Genomic DNA, 14,571 nt, shown 5'->3' with positions numbered 1-14,571 from the left:
TTAGTTGCCAGAGCACCAGAGATCATGAATCTAGGACAATTTATACCAATGAAGGCAGTTTGTCCTTGAAACTCAAGGTCATTTTTTCACTAAACACCAAATCATTTTTCTGGAATTTACATGCAGTACAAGACTTCGTTTCCTGACTTAAATCTTCTACGCAGCAGCATCACACTCTGTAGGATGAAAGTAATTTTTTTCCATTGGTATCTGAGAAATGTGTTGCTTGAACTGCTTCTTGTACAACAGATGGAAGGACATTATAAAACATCAGATGGCTCCCTAACAGGCTCTTTGAAATTCAAATAAGGTTACATATCCTTCACCTCACCATACAACACCACAATAGGGTTGATTACAGAAATACTGGCACAGGTCTGTGTCAAATCAATAATGTGACATGGTGTCAAGCTTATCAGAGGGGTTTAACTGTTTATTTTCATTTGACACCTGCCGGTAGTGCCTGTCACCACCGAGAACATTCCAGGAAGACCCAAACAGCCAACACAAGGACACCAAATATAGCCTGGGACACAGCAGCAGACATTGTCCTGTAGTCATTCCATTTTCATCCAAGAGGGTGAGCAACCTGGGATCCATTTCTGGAGATAATGCAATAGTCCAGTAATTATTCAGCAGTCAGACAAATAACTTGTGTTAGCTGACAGACCTCACTTTTGCAGCTCTGCCCCCACATACATTCTAGGAGATGGTGCTGAAATCACTGGTTTCTCTTTAAGATAAAAGTTTTCTCTTGAAGATAAAAACTTCAGTAGACACAGGGCACTTCATGCAAGTGCATGAGCCCATGACACCAGCTGAAGACTCAACTTTCATGAAAAAGTAAAAGTTAAATTTCTGAGAATTCCAAGACTATCAGCTCTTGATGCCTCCAATCTGAATATGCTTGTTCTGGAAAGAACAACAGCTCTTTAGTGCTTTGCATGAATTCAAACCACGGGCTATTACTCAGAGAATAAACCTTTTGTGTCACCCATCTGTAACAGCTATCTGGGACAGATATTTTAAATGGAAACTGCCACACGATTTAGGGTTCACTATCAATCTACCTTACATCTTGATCAATTACTTCTCAAATGACCCAATAAGAAATTATGGATCCCACCTGAGTAAAGCAAGAAATACAGGTACTTTATATTGGTGTCCTTTCCTGATAAATCAACAGTCCAGAAAGCAGATCAGTGCTATGCCTGTACCATCCTATCCCATCCCAACCAACCCCTGCTGCTTGGAGAGCTAAAGTCACTTGAATCGTTTATGGGCATGGAATTGACCATATATTATGTATGCAAAGTCAGACAAGACTATTTGTTTGCTCCCATTTACTTGCTACCAAGAACCTTAGTTTCTTAAGCCAAATAAATCACCTTTAAAACATGTTAATGATCAACAAACATAAACATTCTTCATAAAATTCTGAAACAAAATTATTAGCTATTCACATCCAAGTTCTATAAATTCCACTGCATGTCCATCTGGCAGACAGCTGCATTATTTATTTGCTGTCACACTCAGTAAATTGATTTACTGGCATTTAAAGGTGTCATCTTTACTCATTACAATTTCAGTGCTCACTCCAGCACTGCCAACATTGCACCAATGACCTTAGTTTCAACTTTTAATCTCTCCTAAGACTGAATTCTACATAGAAAACAGTATATATATGAAGCAACAGAAGAAACTGAAGGACTAAGGTGCTTTGATTTAAAGCTCACTGATCTCTATATAGTAACAATTTGGTGAGAAAGTTAATTTAATCACTTAAGTGCAACATACACTTTTTTGAGCCCAAGGTAAACTTCAGAACTGGCAACACTGCTGTGCAGAATTAAGGTAAGTGGACTTGATAGACAAGAAAGAGGAATGAGGCGACATCCATGGAAAGGATTACTGCCCTGGAAAGTTTGGGGCAGATGTGGTTTATTCTGAGCCACACCACCCGAATGCTCTCCAAGGTGTGCTTCTCAGCTGTACCAGCTGCAGTGCCAGAGACCAGAACTCCAGTCCTGGAGGTATTTTAGGCTGACAAACAGCAGAACCCCCCACCTCACCCCAGCTGCTTTTAAAGCCAAGCAGTAGCCATCAGCTTGGAAAATGCATCAGAACACAAGAGACTCAAGGTGCTCTGGACTATATTCTAGGACACTAAGTGTTAAGGGCAAGAGATTTTCAGGAAAGGATGCAATGACTCTCCCAAGCTCCCTGATTTGTGTGCTCTAGCAAACAGCTCCAGAACCATCCCCACTGATCGAGGCACTTCTGTGCTTCCACTGGAAACTGCACTCCAGCTGAAATAAGACCACCTCCCCTCCACTGAGAGCCCTAGGCAGCACAGGAACCAAACAGAGCAGTGGCCTGCAGCTCACAGCCACACACATATATATAACCACAGCCAAACTGCAGGAGAAGTTGGAGTTTTGATCATGCCTCACTTGAGAAAAAGTAATTAAAATCATTAGGTTTGGAAAACTTCCAGCCCTATGAATCTGACAAAGACATTTATGATGATAGAAGAATAATAGTGTCCAGTAAAATCCCTGGACATAAAAGCACTAGAATTGTTTTACAGTCAAAAATTCAAGAAAAGAACATTTTAAATAAGTTAATATGCATCTTCTGTAGAAAAGGAGCAGCATGACTTTTACATTTCATAAAGCAAAGACTGCCTTCACAGCTATCTGTATCCTATCACACTTTTCCTGTCAGACTAAACATCTCTTGTTTTGATGCAAACAGAGCAACTTCTCTCACAGGGTCTTTTTGATGAAAATGAACTCAAGGCTTAAAAAAGAAGAGCCCAACTCCCTTCTGTGACAGTGAATTTCTGACACTTCAATCCACTTTGCATTGCTAGACTTTGAAGGATGCCCAAATGAGAAGGAATTCATAACACCAATCATCAAGAGAAGTGCATTATAGTAAAGCACATTGATATGCTTGCTCTTTTTTATTGATCCATGCAGCAGGTTCTTACTTGAGGTAACATTAAGAGAAATGCCTCATTTACTTGAAAAGAAAAAAAAAAACCACAGTTTTTGGAGGAAACATTTGGCAGAGTGGTACCATCTGCACCAATATTTGAAAACCAAGCCATTCAAATACTCATAATTTACTTAATCTTAGCAAGATATTTGAAAATTAGAGTCTTTTTATTACCTTTTCCAAAGTAGCATCACTTTGCATATTGAGTATTAGATCCGTCTGGAAAAGTGACACTCAAAATAACAATGCCTTTTCAAGCCCACACCACCTTGTTGTTCATACATACTGAGCAAACGACTTCCAGAGGCTGCTTTTGGGAAGTAAGGATAACGGGGAGACAAAATCTACAAAGCATGTTCAAATGGTGACCATAGCAATTATAAGGCTCTCAAAAGCATCCATACTCAAGTGTTGTGATGACTTCCTGCAATTTCTCCTCTTTATTTTAGAATCAGGCACAAGAGAGCAGTTTAGAACTCCTTTCTTGAATAGGTTTGAGAGCTTTAAGAGATTAAGAAGTTTCACGGCTGATCATACTGACAAATAATTCCAATTTTAGATCAGCCCAAGCAGTAAGTGACATAAGAAAGGATTTTCCAACACACATGCACTGGAGCTGGAGCATGTTTGGGATTGCACCTGTCAGAGCCCAGAAACTGGAGCTAGACTGTGGCCACTTGTAGTTTATTTAATAAAAAAAATCTTCTGTCACCCTGCCTCTCAGTCATTACCCTGGTTTTGTTTCAAGTATTTGTTGTTTAAGCCTGGGAAAAGTGGAATAAAGATTTTAGTTGATTTTAACTAAACAACAGCTTCCAACTAAACCTTCTTGACTACAGCACTCTACCTACCCACAATGCCCACAATACAGTAAAACTCCTTCCATTTTATCCTGAGCCTTCCCTGAACAGGACACCTGGAGCAGGCATCCAGGAAAGGGAGCAAAAAGCAAGAAAAAAACTCCTGGAATGATTCATTACCAAAGCAGTCAAAAACAAATACCAAGAATTTGTTTATTGCAACAGATCAGTGACATATACAGGGTAAGGCTTCGGGGAAAAAGGGTCATTGTAAAGTCCTTCTGCACAGCCTGGAAGTTTCTAATAGCAGCCTGCCAGACCTTTACAAGCATTTGCTAAGATCTGGAAGACTACAGACTTCAGAGCAAGGTGCTGCTGTGTGTTCTGAGCTGCTGAGCCAACTAGAGGAGGAGCACTGCGAGGCACAAGTGAAAAAGAAATCTCGAGCTGACTTAAGGCCATTTGCTCCAGAGAAACAATAGTTTTCCAGGAAGATGTTCTAAATAGATGAATCTTACCAGGAGGCTGGATATGAACTGCTCGTCCAAGAAATGCTCAGCAATGAAAGACTAATGTGCACTTTACTTTAGGGGCTTTGAACATAAAACTATCCTCTTACCTTCAAATCTACTTTCCTGAATTTCTTTGTACAGAATATTTACAATGCCCACTTTCATTCTTAAGCAAACAGCAGAAAGAATATCTTCTTTGAGCAAACAGGTCTGGACAGACTGTAGAAATTTGCCAAATATTGATTTTGTTAGGGATGAGCTTGAAATTTCCATCTTGTTTCAGTTTCACACAGAACGAACTTTTAGAAAGTGAGTTTTCAAAACAAATGTATTAAATGGCATTAAAAGATGTGAATTAAACTACTCCAGATAATGAACTGAAACACCTATGATAACTGAATAATTGAGAGCAGTAGGAATTCATCCTTCAGGGTAAAACTCTACACCGGGAAAAACGAAGTTGTCCTAAGAAGTTCTGTCTTGCTCAGGCAGGGCCACAGGCAGACACTGTGCCTGACTGGCCCAGATGTGGTTATTGGCAGGATACAACAGCAAGTCAGCCAACTTATCTAGAGTGTTTTATTCTACAAGCCTTTTCTCCAATGACACTTTCAGTCAGGTCTCTTCCCAGTCCTTATCTATCAGTTTTACAAAACTTACCCTGATACCTTTGGGCTTATGTTCTATCAAACCAGATTTGGTGAATACAAATAAGTGAACAAACTGAAAATTCAATATATAAGCCCCTGTTTCTGCAAGAAACTAAGTTAAAAAATGTTATAAGGAATGCAGTCTTCACAATGTTTGTGTAAAGCATACTGAGCATCCAAGAATTACAGGAGAAGCATTACCTGCTTGTAGTTCTCTGGTTGTCTAATGAGATCTGTTTCTGTGACAGAAAAATGTCCAAGGTTCTGGTCCATGTGGGAGCCATTTGTGAATAAATGGATCTGGAACAGATCAATTTAAAAGATATTTGTCAGAGCAGGGAGCAGATCATCCACATCATTAACTACCACCCAACAGCTGCTGGGTGATGTGACCAGTGCCTACAAACCCTTTCCCAATGGACACAAACCATAGTCAGTACTACCACCAATACAAGAGCCAGAATGGAAAGGATGAACATGTACCACAATCACCTCACAAAATGGTCCATCTGGCAGTGTTGCCACAACCACATGCAGGAATTGCAACCACTGCTGCCACAGTAAAACTGAAGGTTCCTCTCTTCATCCTGTCTTGAAGTCTTTTTTCCCTACAGTACTCATGGTCTGGCACATGGCATGAAAGAAGAAACCATTAACCCAGATAGCAGCAGTGTTAACTGAGCTAAAGTATACCCTCAGAATAATCTTTATTTCTTTCTTTTAAGCAGAAAGTGCTACCTAGTTACAGTAATGTTCCCTTTTGCTGCTTTATACTATTGGCTTTTGCTTACCAAGACCTTGTCCCAGCTGCACTGGTGATAGTATCATCAATTACTCGATGAAGAAGCTTCCCAAGTTAGTCAAGGGAACAATAAAAAGCAATTCCTCCTATTCAGAGCTGATCCCCTTGTTACTGTAATAACTGCAGCTGCCAAATAAGATAGCAGCGCACATTTATCAGACAATCACTCATATTTCATTAAGATTTCTGCCAGAACAGAGAATGTTTCCTGATTTTCTTCCTTTATTCTAATACAAACTTTATCACACACTTGGGTATTGACAACTATTTTAAAGTTGACAGGCACTGGGTAATTATCAACCCTTCCATGAAACTTCCGAATATTTTAGCGTTCCTTTCCCAAAACTCACTGCTGGTTACAACCATCTGTCACATGTGCAGAGCTATGCGAGTTTAAAAATAAAAGAGCACCTCCCCACACAATGTTCTTCCCTTCCACTTGCCACTCCTCTCCCTGCTGCATTCTTGTGTAATCTGGCTGTCAAACCTTTGGGCCCCAGCACCAGCAGTGAATTTCAGCCCCTGTTCCAAGGTAGGTGGCAGCAGCATCCCTGGGTAAAGCCCAAAACAAATACAGTAAAGCTGTAACAACAGATGAATAAGGTGTTCCTCTGAGACCAGTCTAGATGGATATTGAAACAATCCAGTGTTTGCGGTTTTGCTGTCTCTTACTGATAACTAATAGAAGATAAACAAGGCTTAAAGAGGGAAAGAGCACCACAGCAGGAGTAGCAAGTGAGAGGGTGAGAGGTGGAACATGCACAGCTGTTGCTCCTTGGCACTGGAATACCCTGAGGTGGAGGCAGGTCTGATTTAACCTCACCCTAACCTTTGCAAGAGAGCACAGGCACAGCCCCCCACACTCAGCACCATTTCTGGGGAGTTTCCAGTACCAACTCCTAAATGCCCTTCAGCCCAGATAAGCTGCTCTCCCTGCAGGGTGCCTAATTCACCTAGAGAAGATGAAAAGGGGGCTTGCCCGTGGTTCACACACATTTGCATGAGAGGAAAAAATCCAACTGCATTAAAGAATGTGCTCCTGAGAGCTAATGGCAAATTCACCTTATAGGAAAAAAAAGTGAAGATTTTCAAACCAAATAGACAAAAAAATATATAAATAAACAAGGTAGCAATTCTCAGAGTAACATGGTAGATTTTTCATGTCAAGATACAGATGCATCTAACAATTGAGTTTAGCTCACTCATAAATTACTGACAATGAGGTAATTACCCAGCACCAGTCCCTGCCCTCTGTTATTCAGAGATCAAGACTTTGTCCTTGCCCCTTTACTCATACAAACTCAGATACATAGATACAACCCATCTAATCCACTGCACTATTCCACACTGCTACATCTTATTTTATATTGTTGATCTTAGAGGGGGCACAAGAAACCACTCCATTCATAGGTGGTAATTTCCAGTGCTGCTCTGCATTCTTACTGACAATACAACTCTTGATCTTAGTTTCCAAGCATAATAAAACCATTCTTGGTGCTTTACCATGATCTCATAATTCCAATTATGGTAAACTCTTCTTCTATCACCAAGAATTCCATTTAATATAGTTTTATTTTTACTAATCCATATGTGCAGCCCATCATCAGATTTTTCACCTGCTTAAAAAAAAAAAAATTCATCTCTGAACCTGATCTAGCCCTCCACTACTTCAGGATGGAAAACAGCTGAAAAAGCCCCCAGGAAATTCATCAGTTTTGCAAAAACTCACCTGTTCCTCTGTTTTTTACAACATGCGGATTGTGACACGGTGCATTTAACAGAGCCCCCCCAAAGTGAAAGTTTTAAACTGTACAGGTTCCTGTTTTGCTGAAACCATGCAAGGCTTCTCACTCACATTTTTTAAGGCAAAGTAGTAGCTCAAAGACTAAATAAAAACAGCTGCTCTCTCCTATGAATTCAAGAGGGATCAAAACCCAGGTAGACAGATATTCTTCTGGTGTTTGAGAGAAAGAAAAAGAGAATAGAAGGAACCAGGAGACATGCCTTAACACGGTAATTTATTCTCCACGTTCCCATGTATTTGAAGGCATACCAGGTAAATATGTACCACTGAGAATTTCCAGGGAATTAGAATGGTATTACTACATCATACTTTCAAAGCAAGTCAACCTGTCCATGTTGAGAAGCCATTAAAATGTCATTCAACAGCTCATAGCCTCAGGCTGCAAAATTCCTCAGAAACAGAGAGGTTAAGATTTCCCTCAGGAAGTCTTCCTCCTACAGCAGGACATGTGTGCTTCTGTAGGCTTCAACATGCCTTCTGGGAGCTGAAGGCACTGAAAAGAAGCTCATCAGAGCAACCAGCAAAGATGAAAAGCCAGGCGGGCCACCTAACAAGCAATTTCCAGCACAGGACCAACTGTTGCTCCAGGGAGGCTTCTCTCTCTTGGGGACTGCAAAAATTCATCCCATCAACCTCAGGTGGCTGTAGGCAGGACAAAGCAGATAGTTGACACAGCAATATTCATACCAAAAACACAGAGTGGAAGGAAGAGCAGTCATCTTCTGAGTAAGAACATATTTTCCAATATTCAATATGTGTTGTGTTCTTCTCAGAAAGGCCCAAATAGAGAAAATGGCATTTTAGAGCTTGTGTGAGTCACAGAATGAAATATGCAGAAGTGTTGCCACTAGTTGACAAAAATTATAGCCCCTGATCAGCAGTAAATAAGATTGTTCCACAGCTGAGACACATAACCTGGTACGTTATCAAACAGAGCGAGTAAAAGCCGTAATTATCGTTTTGTAGAGAAAGCCCTCTGTATATCTGTCAGCATAATTAAAAAACATAACACTCATTAGCCTTTTGCATACTGTGTGGTTTATTAGAGGAAAGCAGCAGTCCATATAGAGGTCATACTGGGTCAGTTCAGCCTTCTAACACATAGAATAGTTTAAGTTTCAAAATTAATGCGGTAATAAAAGCAATTTCTCTAGAAAGAGTCAGGAAATATCAATTATTTATAGAGCTGTTCAATTGTGTAAGTATGTTATATTTTGTGTTACTGTAAATGCTAACATTAATGTGGCACTGTAAAGAAGTCCTTCCAAAGTCACATTTACCTTTCTATAGCCCTGAATTTAATTCAGACTAAAATATAAATCAGCGCACTGCACTTTATTACAGCTCTGAACTGAACTCCCAAAGCTGCACACATAATATCAGTGTGGGCTCACGTGTGGAGGAGTTGGGCTCAGTTCCATCCTCCCTTGTGCACCCCCATGGTGGCAGCCCTGACAGTGACAATCCTCACTGGCATCACTGCTGCCTTCAGTTTAGCCCAGCAATGACTGCTGGAGAAGGCAGTAATGACAGCTCTGGGAAACTGGATGAACAGAGACATAATTCTCCCTCTTTATTCCTCCAGAATCTGGAAATTGTGGCCCAGGGACCTGCAGTATAACTAAACCTGTCTCTTGTAGTTGTCTGGCTGCCCTAACTTTAGCACACATTTTGCCTTAGATAGCCACAAAGGGGTAAAAAAGTACAAGTTGATTTCAAAGTACAACTTCCACAGGAGGGTCATCATCTCTCATCTCCCCTGTCAACAAGTTTAGCATGTTGCCCCATCAGCACATCTCTTCATTACCTCAGTGCCTCATTTGGATTGTTGAGAATATCTCTGTTTGTACTCGAGCTCACAGGTTTGACCTGCTTTTAATTCTTCCTCGGCCTCATTAACTGCAAGCTGAGACACTGGAGCTGCCTAATGATTTGTTACTGTCAAGTCTCACATAAATCAGAGCACTGATGATGAGTTATAGAGGCATTTGCCTCACCTACTAGAAAAACCAGCATACCTTAAATAGAGGCAGTTTATCAGGGGGAGAAGATGCCAATCATTTAATTTCAGATTTACCCCTCCCAACCCCATCACGGTCTGTGATCACAGTGCAAAAAGTCAAGGACTGCACGGGCACTTAGAGTGGATTGCCACCTTTGTTCCCTGACCAGGGAAGCACATCAGCAGTGGCCAGTGAGAAGCAAAAGCTTATTTCAGATGCTGCACACACAGCACCTGATCCCTCTTCCCCAGGGCTGTCAATCAGACATCTGCCCTAGCAATCAGTTCATGGAAAGAACAAAATGTAACCTCATTATCGCTTTTAGTACTGCTCTGTCAGACACAGGATTAAAACCAGGAAGGCATCTTCATTCAAAGGTGAAGATGATTCTGACAACCTTTTGATGTGTCCTTTGGGAAGAAATTTCCCCAAATCATTTTCAGTCTCAAAAAAAGGTTTTCTGTGAAGGTTTTGAGTACAGTAGCAACGGACTCTATTTAAGTTATCTGAAGAGAAATAAATGGAGAAATGGGACCTAGGGAAAGCAATACTTCGAAACTTTTAGGACTATCTTAAGAACTGTATTTTTAAATTTGTTTCTGAAGTCACCATCACTGTCGACTTTGGGACTAAAGGCTGGCTCCATCCTAAACAGACCTAATGCTGCCAGATATCTGTGACTAGACAGGCATCTAAACACTCATAAATGGGAAGAGAACTGGAAGCTTAGCAGTGTAGACACCATTAGTGATTCCTGATTTAAAAGCTGGTAAATTCTGGGTTCTGCTGAGATGTCCCCTAGTACTTTGGAAACAGATTTTGCATTTTATTTTGCTATTACTTTCAATATATATTCTTAACATTTTGAATCCACATTTCCAGTGAACTTAGAGTTCTGCATCGCTACTTCTAGTCTGGGGAGACAGAATGCTCTGTCTTGTTTCTACCAGGCATTTTCTGAGAAAAACTGCAGCAGCCTGTGGATGCAGTAGTGACTAATGTGCGAACCTGCAAAAGAGACTTTTATACAATTACAACCTTACAAACACTGAACATACCACATTTTCTCATGGTTCTGCCACACTGGGCAAAGACAGAGGTGCTTATATTCAGAGCAATTCATTCTTATCTGCAGAAAATGCAGAACTAGCAAACAAGAATAATTTGTACATTTTGCTCTAGCTGACAAGGCTTTTAAATAATAAACTACATCATAGTGAGTTAGAAGAATCATTTACCTTGTGCAAAAGTTTGCATTGCTCTTGGTGCTGAGCGTGCAAACTGCACCAATGCAACCTCAGCCTCCCGTTTAACCACTGCAGGTATCGAACATCCACTCTGCCTTCAGGCCCTGCTTCAGTTGTACCTTCCTGGCTGGTGGGCAGCTCATCTTCACACTGAAAGCAGGAAAGAATATCAGACTGGTTTTAACTAGTTTCAACATTTTCAAGTCATTCAGTAGTGAACATGCTAGAAATATAGGCCAAACAGGAAGAAAATCTCCCTAAAATAAATCCAATTCCAGCAGTACAGAGAAATTAGAATACAGGACTAGGAACAGCCTAAACAAGTAGAGAAGTGTGGAATAAATATCAGCTCAGCTATGATGTGGTGAGCTGTCTCCCCTCCCATCTTTCATTTTCCATACCCAGGGGGTATGGAACACAGTGTTCCTGAGACAGTAAGCATGCTCTTTACCCAGATGGGAAAAATTGTATTTTAACTAGATTCTAATATGTCAAAGAACATAAAAAAGAGATTTAGCTCCTGCAGTGTATTCCTGAGACCTTGTTTTGTAAATCGATAACTTACATAGGGACAAAATCGTGGGCCTATGCCTGCCCAGCTATTTTGTTTTCTCCATCTAGCATTTCCAGTCTGGCAGGATTGAAGAAAAGAAAAAATCATGCAGCTGGCAGAGGCCAGGACTCCACAGAGGCATTCCCAGCTACAGCTGTATCATCTGTCTTGCTTGTTTTGCTTTTTTCTAGAGTAATTTGGAAGGAAGAAGAGAGAAGCAAAGAGTTTCCATTTGTTCATCTTGTCCCACTTTCCCTCTGTTGCAGATAAAAAACTAACAGCAGCCAACACCTTCATCTTCTGTACGGAATTTCTGCGGCACATTTCTGTCGTATCTCTTTCCTGAGGAACATGGGGAATTCCACCTCCCCCAGCCCCTTGCACAAAGAGATCATTCACATGTACAAATAGGTCTCTTTGTTTCCAGCTAAGACTCCTGCAGACTGCGAATTAAAAGGGGAAGAAGACATGAGTAGTTTTATTTCTGATGCCAGTAATACCATTTAAAGTAAAGCTTTCCATTTCATGCAGTCTATAGAAATTACACACAATAAACACAACCCATCATTCCAAACATTTTTACTACAACATGTCATAAGAAGTAAGAATAACACAGAACTGTGAAGACCTGGTTATTCAGAATGGATGCTTGCCATTCTGAAAGGAAGTGTCTCCCAGTTCTCAGACTCTCAAGACATTTCTTTTAAGCAGAAATTTAAAAAGCCTACTTGAAACATGACTGTTTTCAAGAAAACACTTGAGCAGATATTTGGACCCAGAGACCTTGATGGTATTTAAACATATGTGCTTCCTTCATTTACAGATTTTCACGTTCAGTAAAATCTTTAAAAGATCCAGTTGGCAGGCAAAGCTTGAATATAGTTCCAATTTGGATCCTAAACTAACAATGCAAACTGTAAAATGAAGAGATTTCAACTTGCCTTAAATGCAGATTTCAACAGAAGAGTGTCTACAACCATATCAAATAACCCCCTAACACTTGTTTTAACCTAAATATCTCCAGCTGACAGGGCCTGTATTACAATGAATGTTCCTATTATTTATAAGCACAAAAACACTGCTCTGATCACATACCAAGCTGTATCAGTATTACAGGTCTGTTCCCTGTTACCCTATGGCTCAGATAAACACATGAGGTTAGTCATGTGTAATATTAGATAATCATGTGTAATATATTAGATAGTCATGTGTAATATATCAGATAATCACAGAGGTGAGGGGCTGGTAGAGGGCTTCTCCTTTCAAAGACACAGAATCATCTTTACAAAATAAAAATAAAAAAAAAGAAAGAAAAAAAAAAAAAAAAAAAAAAAAAAAAGAGTTTGTGCCAACTCCAATGTCTCTCTTTTTTCTCTGCTCCTTTGTCTCCAGACTTCTGAACTAAGGCACTGTGTCCTAGGACTCGGCAGTCCGAGCTAAGTATATCCACAGTTTTTTTTGGCAAAAACCTGTTTTGCCCCAAACAGGACAGTTTCTGGACCAGGAAACCACACAGATATTTTTACCAAGCCATCCATTAGCATGATAAGCCAAGTAGCTGGGTATTAGTCCTGGCAGCAGAGAAAACTCATGTGTAAAAAACATTAAAACACCTCACATAAGCAGCTAGAAAGCCACAAGGCCGAACTTGGGAATCCCAGATTAAAATCTGCATTGTCCATAATTTACAGTTCTACTCCAACTTGCCTTGTTAGAGGTTTCAGACCAGCACAAATACTGCTCTCCTGAGGATTTATTTCAGGAAGGAATGGCATTAGACTGGATTGCTTTGGCAGTACAGTGACAAACACCATACAGAGCTAATTTTATTGTAGCAACTTGCCTTATTAATATTAAAATAAGGAAGCCAGCTAATGCATTTTTAACAGGATTTCTCCATTATTTATTTCACAAACAGCACAAAAAAATTGCTTTTGCTATGAAATACTTAGCCCGGCATAAAGTAAACAAGGTAGAAAAAAAAAAGGTCTTGCATATTATACTGTGACCTCAATTTCCAGTCCCATCTTTACAATCTAAGACTATTTACTGCTCTCCCAGTGGGTGAAAAATCCCTAAAACATCAGCCCAAGCTACAGGCTTTACTTCGAGTATCACTGTGAATTTATTTCATCTATGCAGCAATCCAGGTACAAACCTACATTCATTCTGAGATACAGAAGTGCCCATTTTTTAGTCCAGCTCATAAAGAGAGCAGCCAACGCAACTACTCAAAGACCTCAACGGCCTTCCCACACTTGGAATGCTCCATACCAGTTTTAGAAGAGATTATTCCACAGCCACTTCCCAGAGAAGCATTCTGCTTGCAAATTGTTTGCTGCAATTAATGCTTCTCTTTGATTCCATTTCAGAGAAGGGATGTGCTTGGATCAGCTACAGGAATTGGTGCCACAGCTTTGCAGTACAAAAGTCACATGAGCAAATATCAATGCACTCATCACCATGTTGAGGGTTTTTTTCCAATACTGGTGATACCTGAGCTGGTCTGGTCAAACCAGGTGATGAGGACCTGCCAGAGCACCCCTGGCCAGCGTAACTGAGGAAAATTAATTAAGCAGAAGATAGAATGAAATTCCTCATTTCCACTCCCACCATAACTCACCCCAAAGGAGCTTTCTATAATAAAAGCTCCAAATACTGCTGTTAAAACCTTTCAGTATCCACTCATTGGCAAAACTCAGAAAAGCAAGCACAAGCCTGATCAAAGTGAGAACCGAGCCAGTTTCTGAACTATCACCCTGCCCACACTTCAGCTCTCCTGTGGTAAAAGAACCAGGAGAAATAAAGAGCTAAGCCCCAGAACAATACACATTCCAAGACACCACCCATCGCCATTCCAGTTAAGGTAGCTCACAAACTACAAAACCCAGGCTAACAAATACAGCTCTGGCTTAGTCAGACCTTAACATGAATTATTGTCCCAAAAGCATGTATTTAACAATTTTTGTAAGGCAGCCTAGAATTCAGTCTTTAACACACAGGTTTTGCTCCCAATATTCCATCCCAAGCTCTTTCAAGTCAATTTACAAAAAAAGAGTGTCAGATCATTCCCAAAAAGTGTGAATAGGCTTGTGGTTATACAATGCAGCAAGTGCATTTGTGCATTTAAAAAAAAAAAAAAAAAAAAAAAAAAAACAAAAAAAAAAAACACTGCCAAAGTCCTCCTGGCAGAATTG

General features: G+C 40.2%; 1 protein-coding gene across 3 annotated transcripts in view; it reads right to left on the bottom strand.

Moving 5' to 3' along the window:
- The window catches only part of TEDC1 (tubulin epsilon and delta complex 1), a gene marked incomplete at its 5' end in the record, with an annotated part of 66,484 nt that overhangs the window by 36,928 nt on the left and 14,985 nt on the right, over nucleotides 1-14,571 (bottom strand). For all 3 annotated transcript variants that reach the window (XM_083867507.1, XM_083867506.1, XM_083867508.1), the window contains 2 exons: nucleotides 5,167-5,265; nucleotides 10,813-10,971. In XM_083867507.1, coding sequence (XP_083723633.1) covers nucleotides 5,167-5,265; nucleotides 10,813-10,971 — 258 coding nt within the window. The remainder of the gene's footprint in view (nucleotides 1-5,166; nucleotides 5,266-10,812; nucleotides 10,972-14,571) is intronic.

The sequence above is a fragment of the Zosterops lateralis genome, assembly GCF_965231275.1.
Source record: "Zosterops lateralis genome assembly, chromosome: 9".
In the NCBI taxonomy this organism is placed as follows: domain Eukaryota; kingdom Metazoa; phylum Chordata; class Aves; order Passeriformes; family Zosteropidae; genus Zosterops; species Zosterops lateralis.
This window is presented reverse-complemented; position numbering and strand designations above follow the sequence as displayed.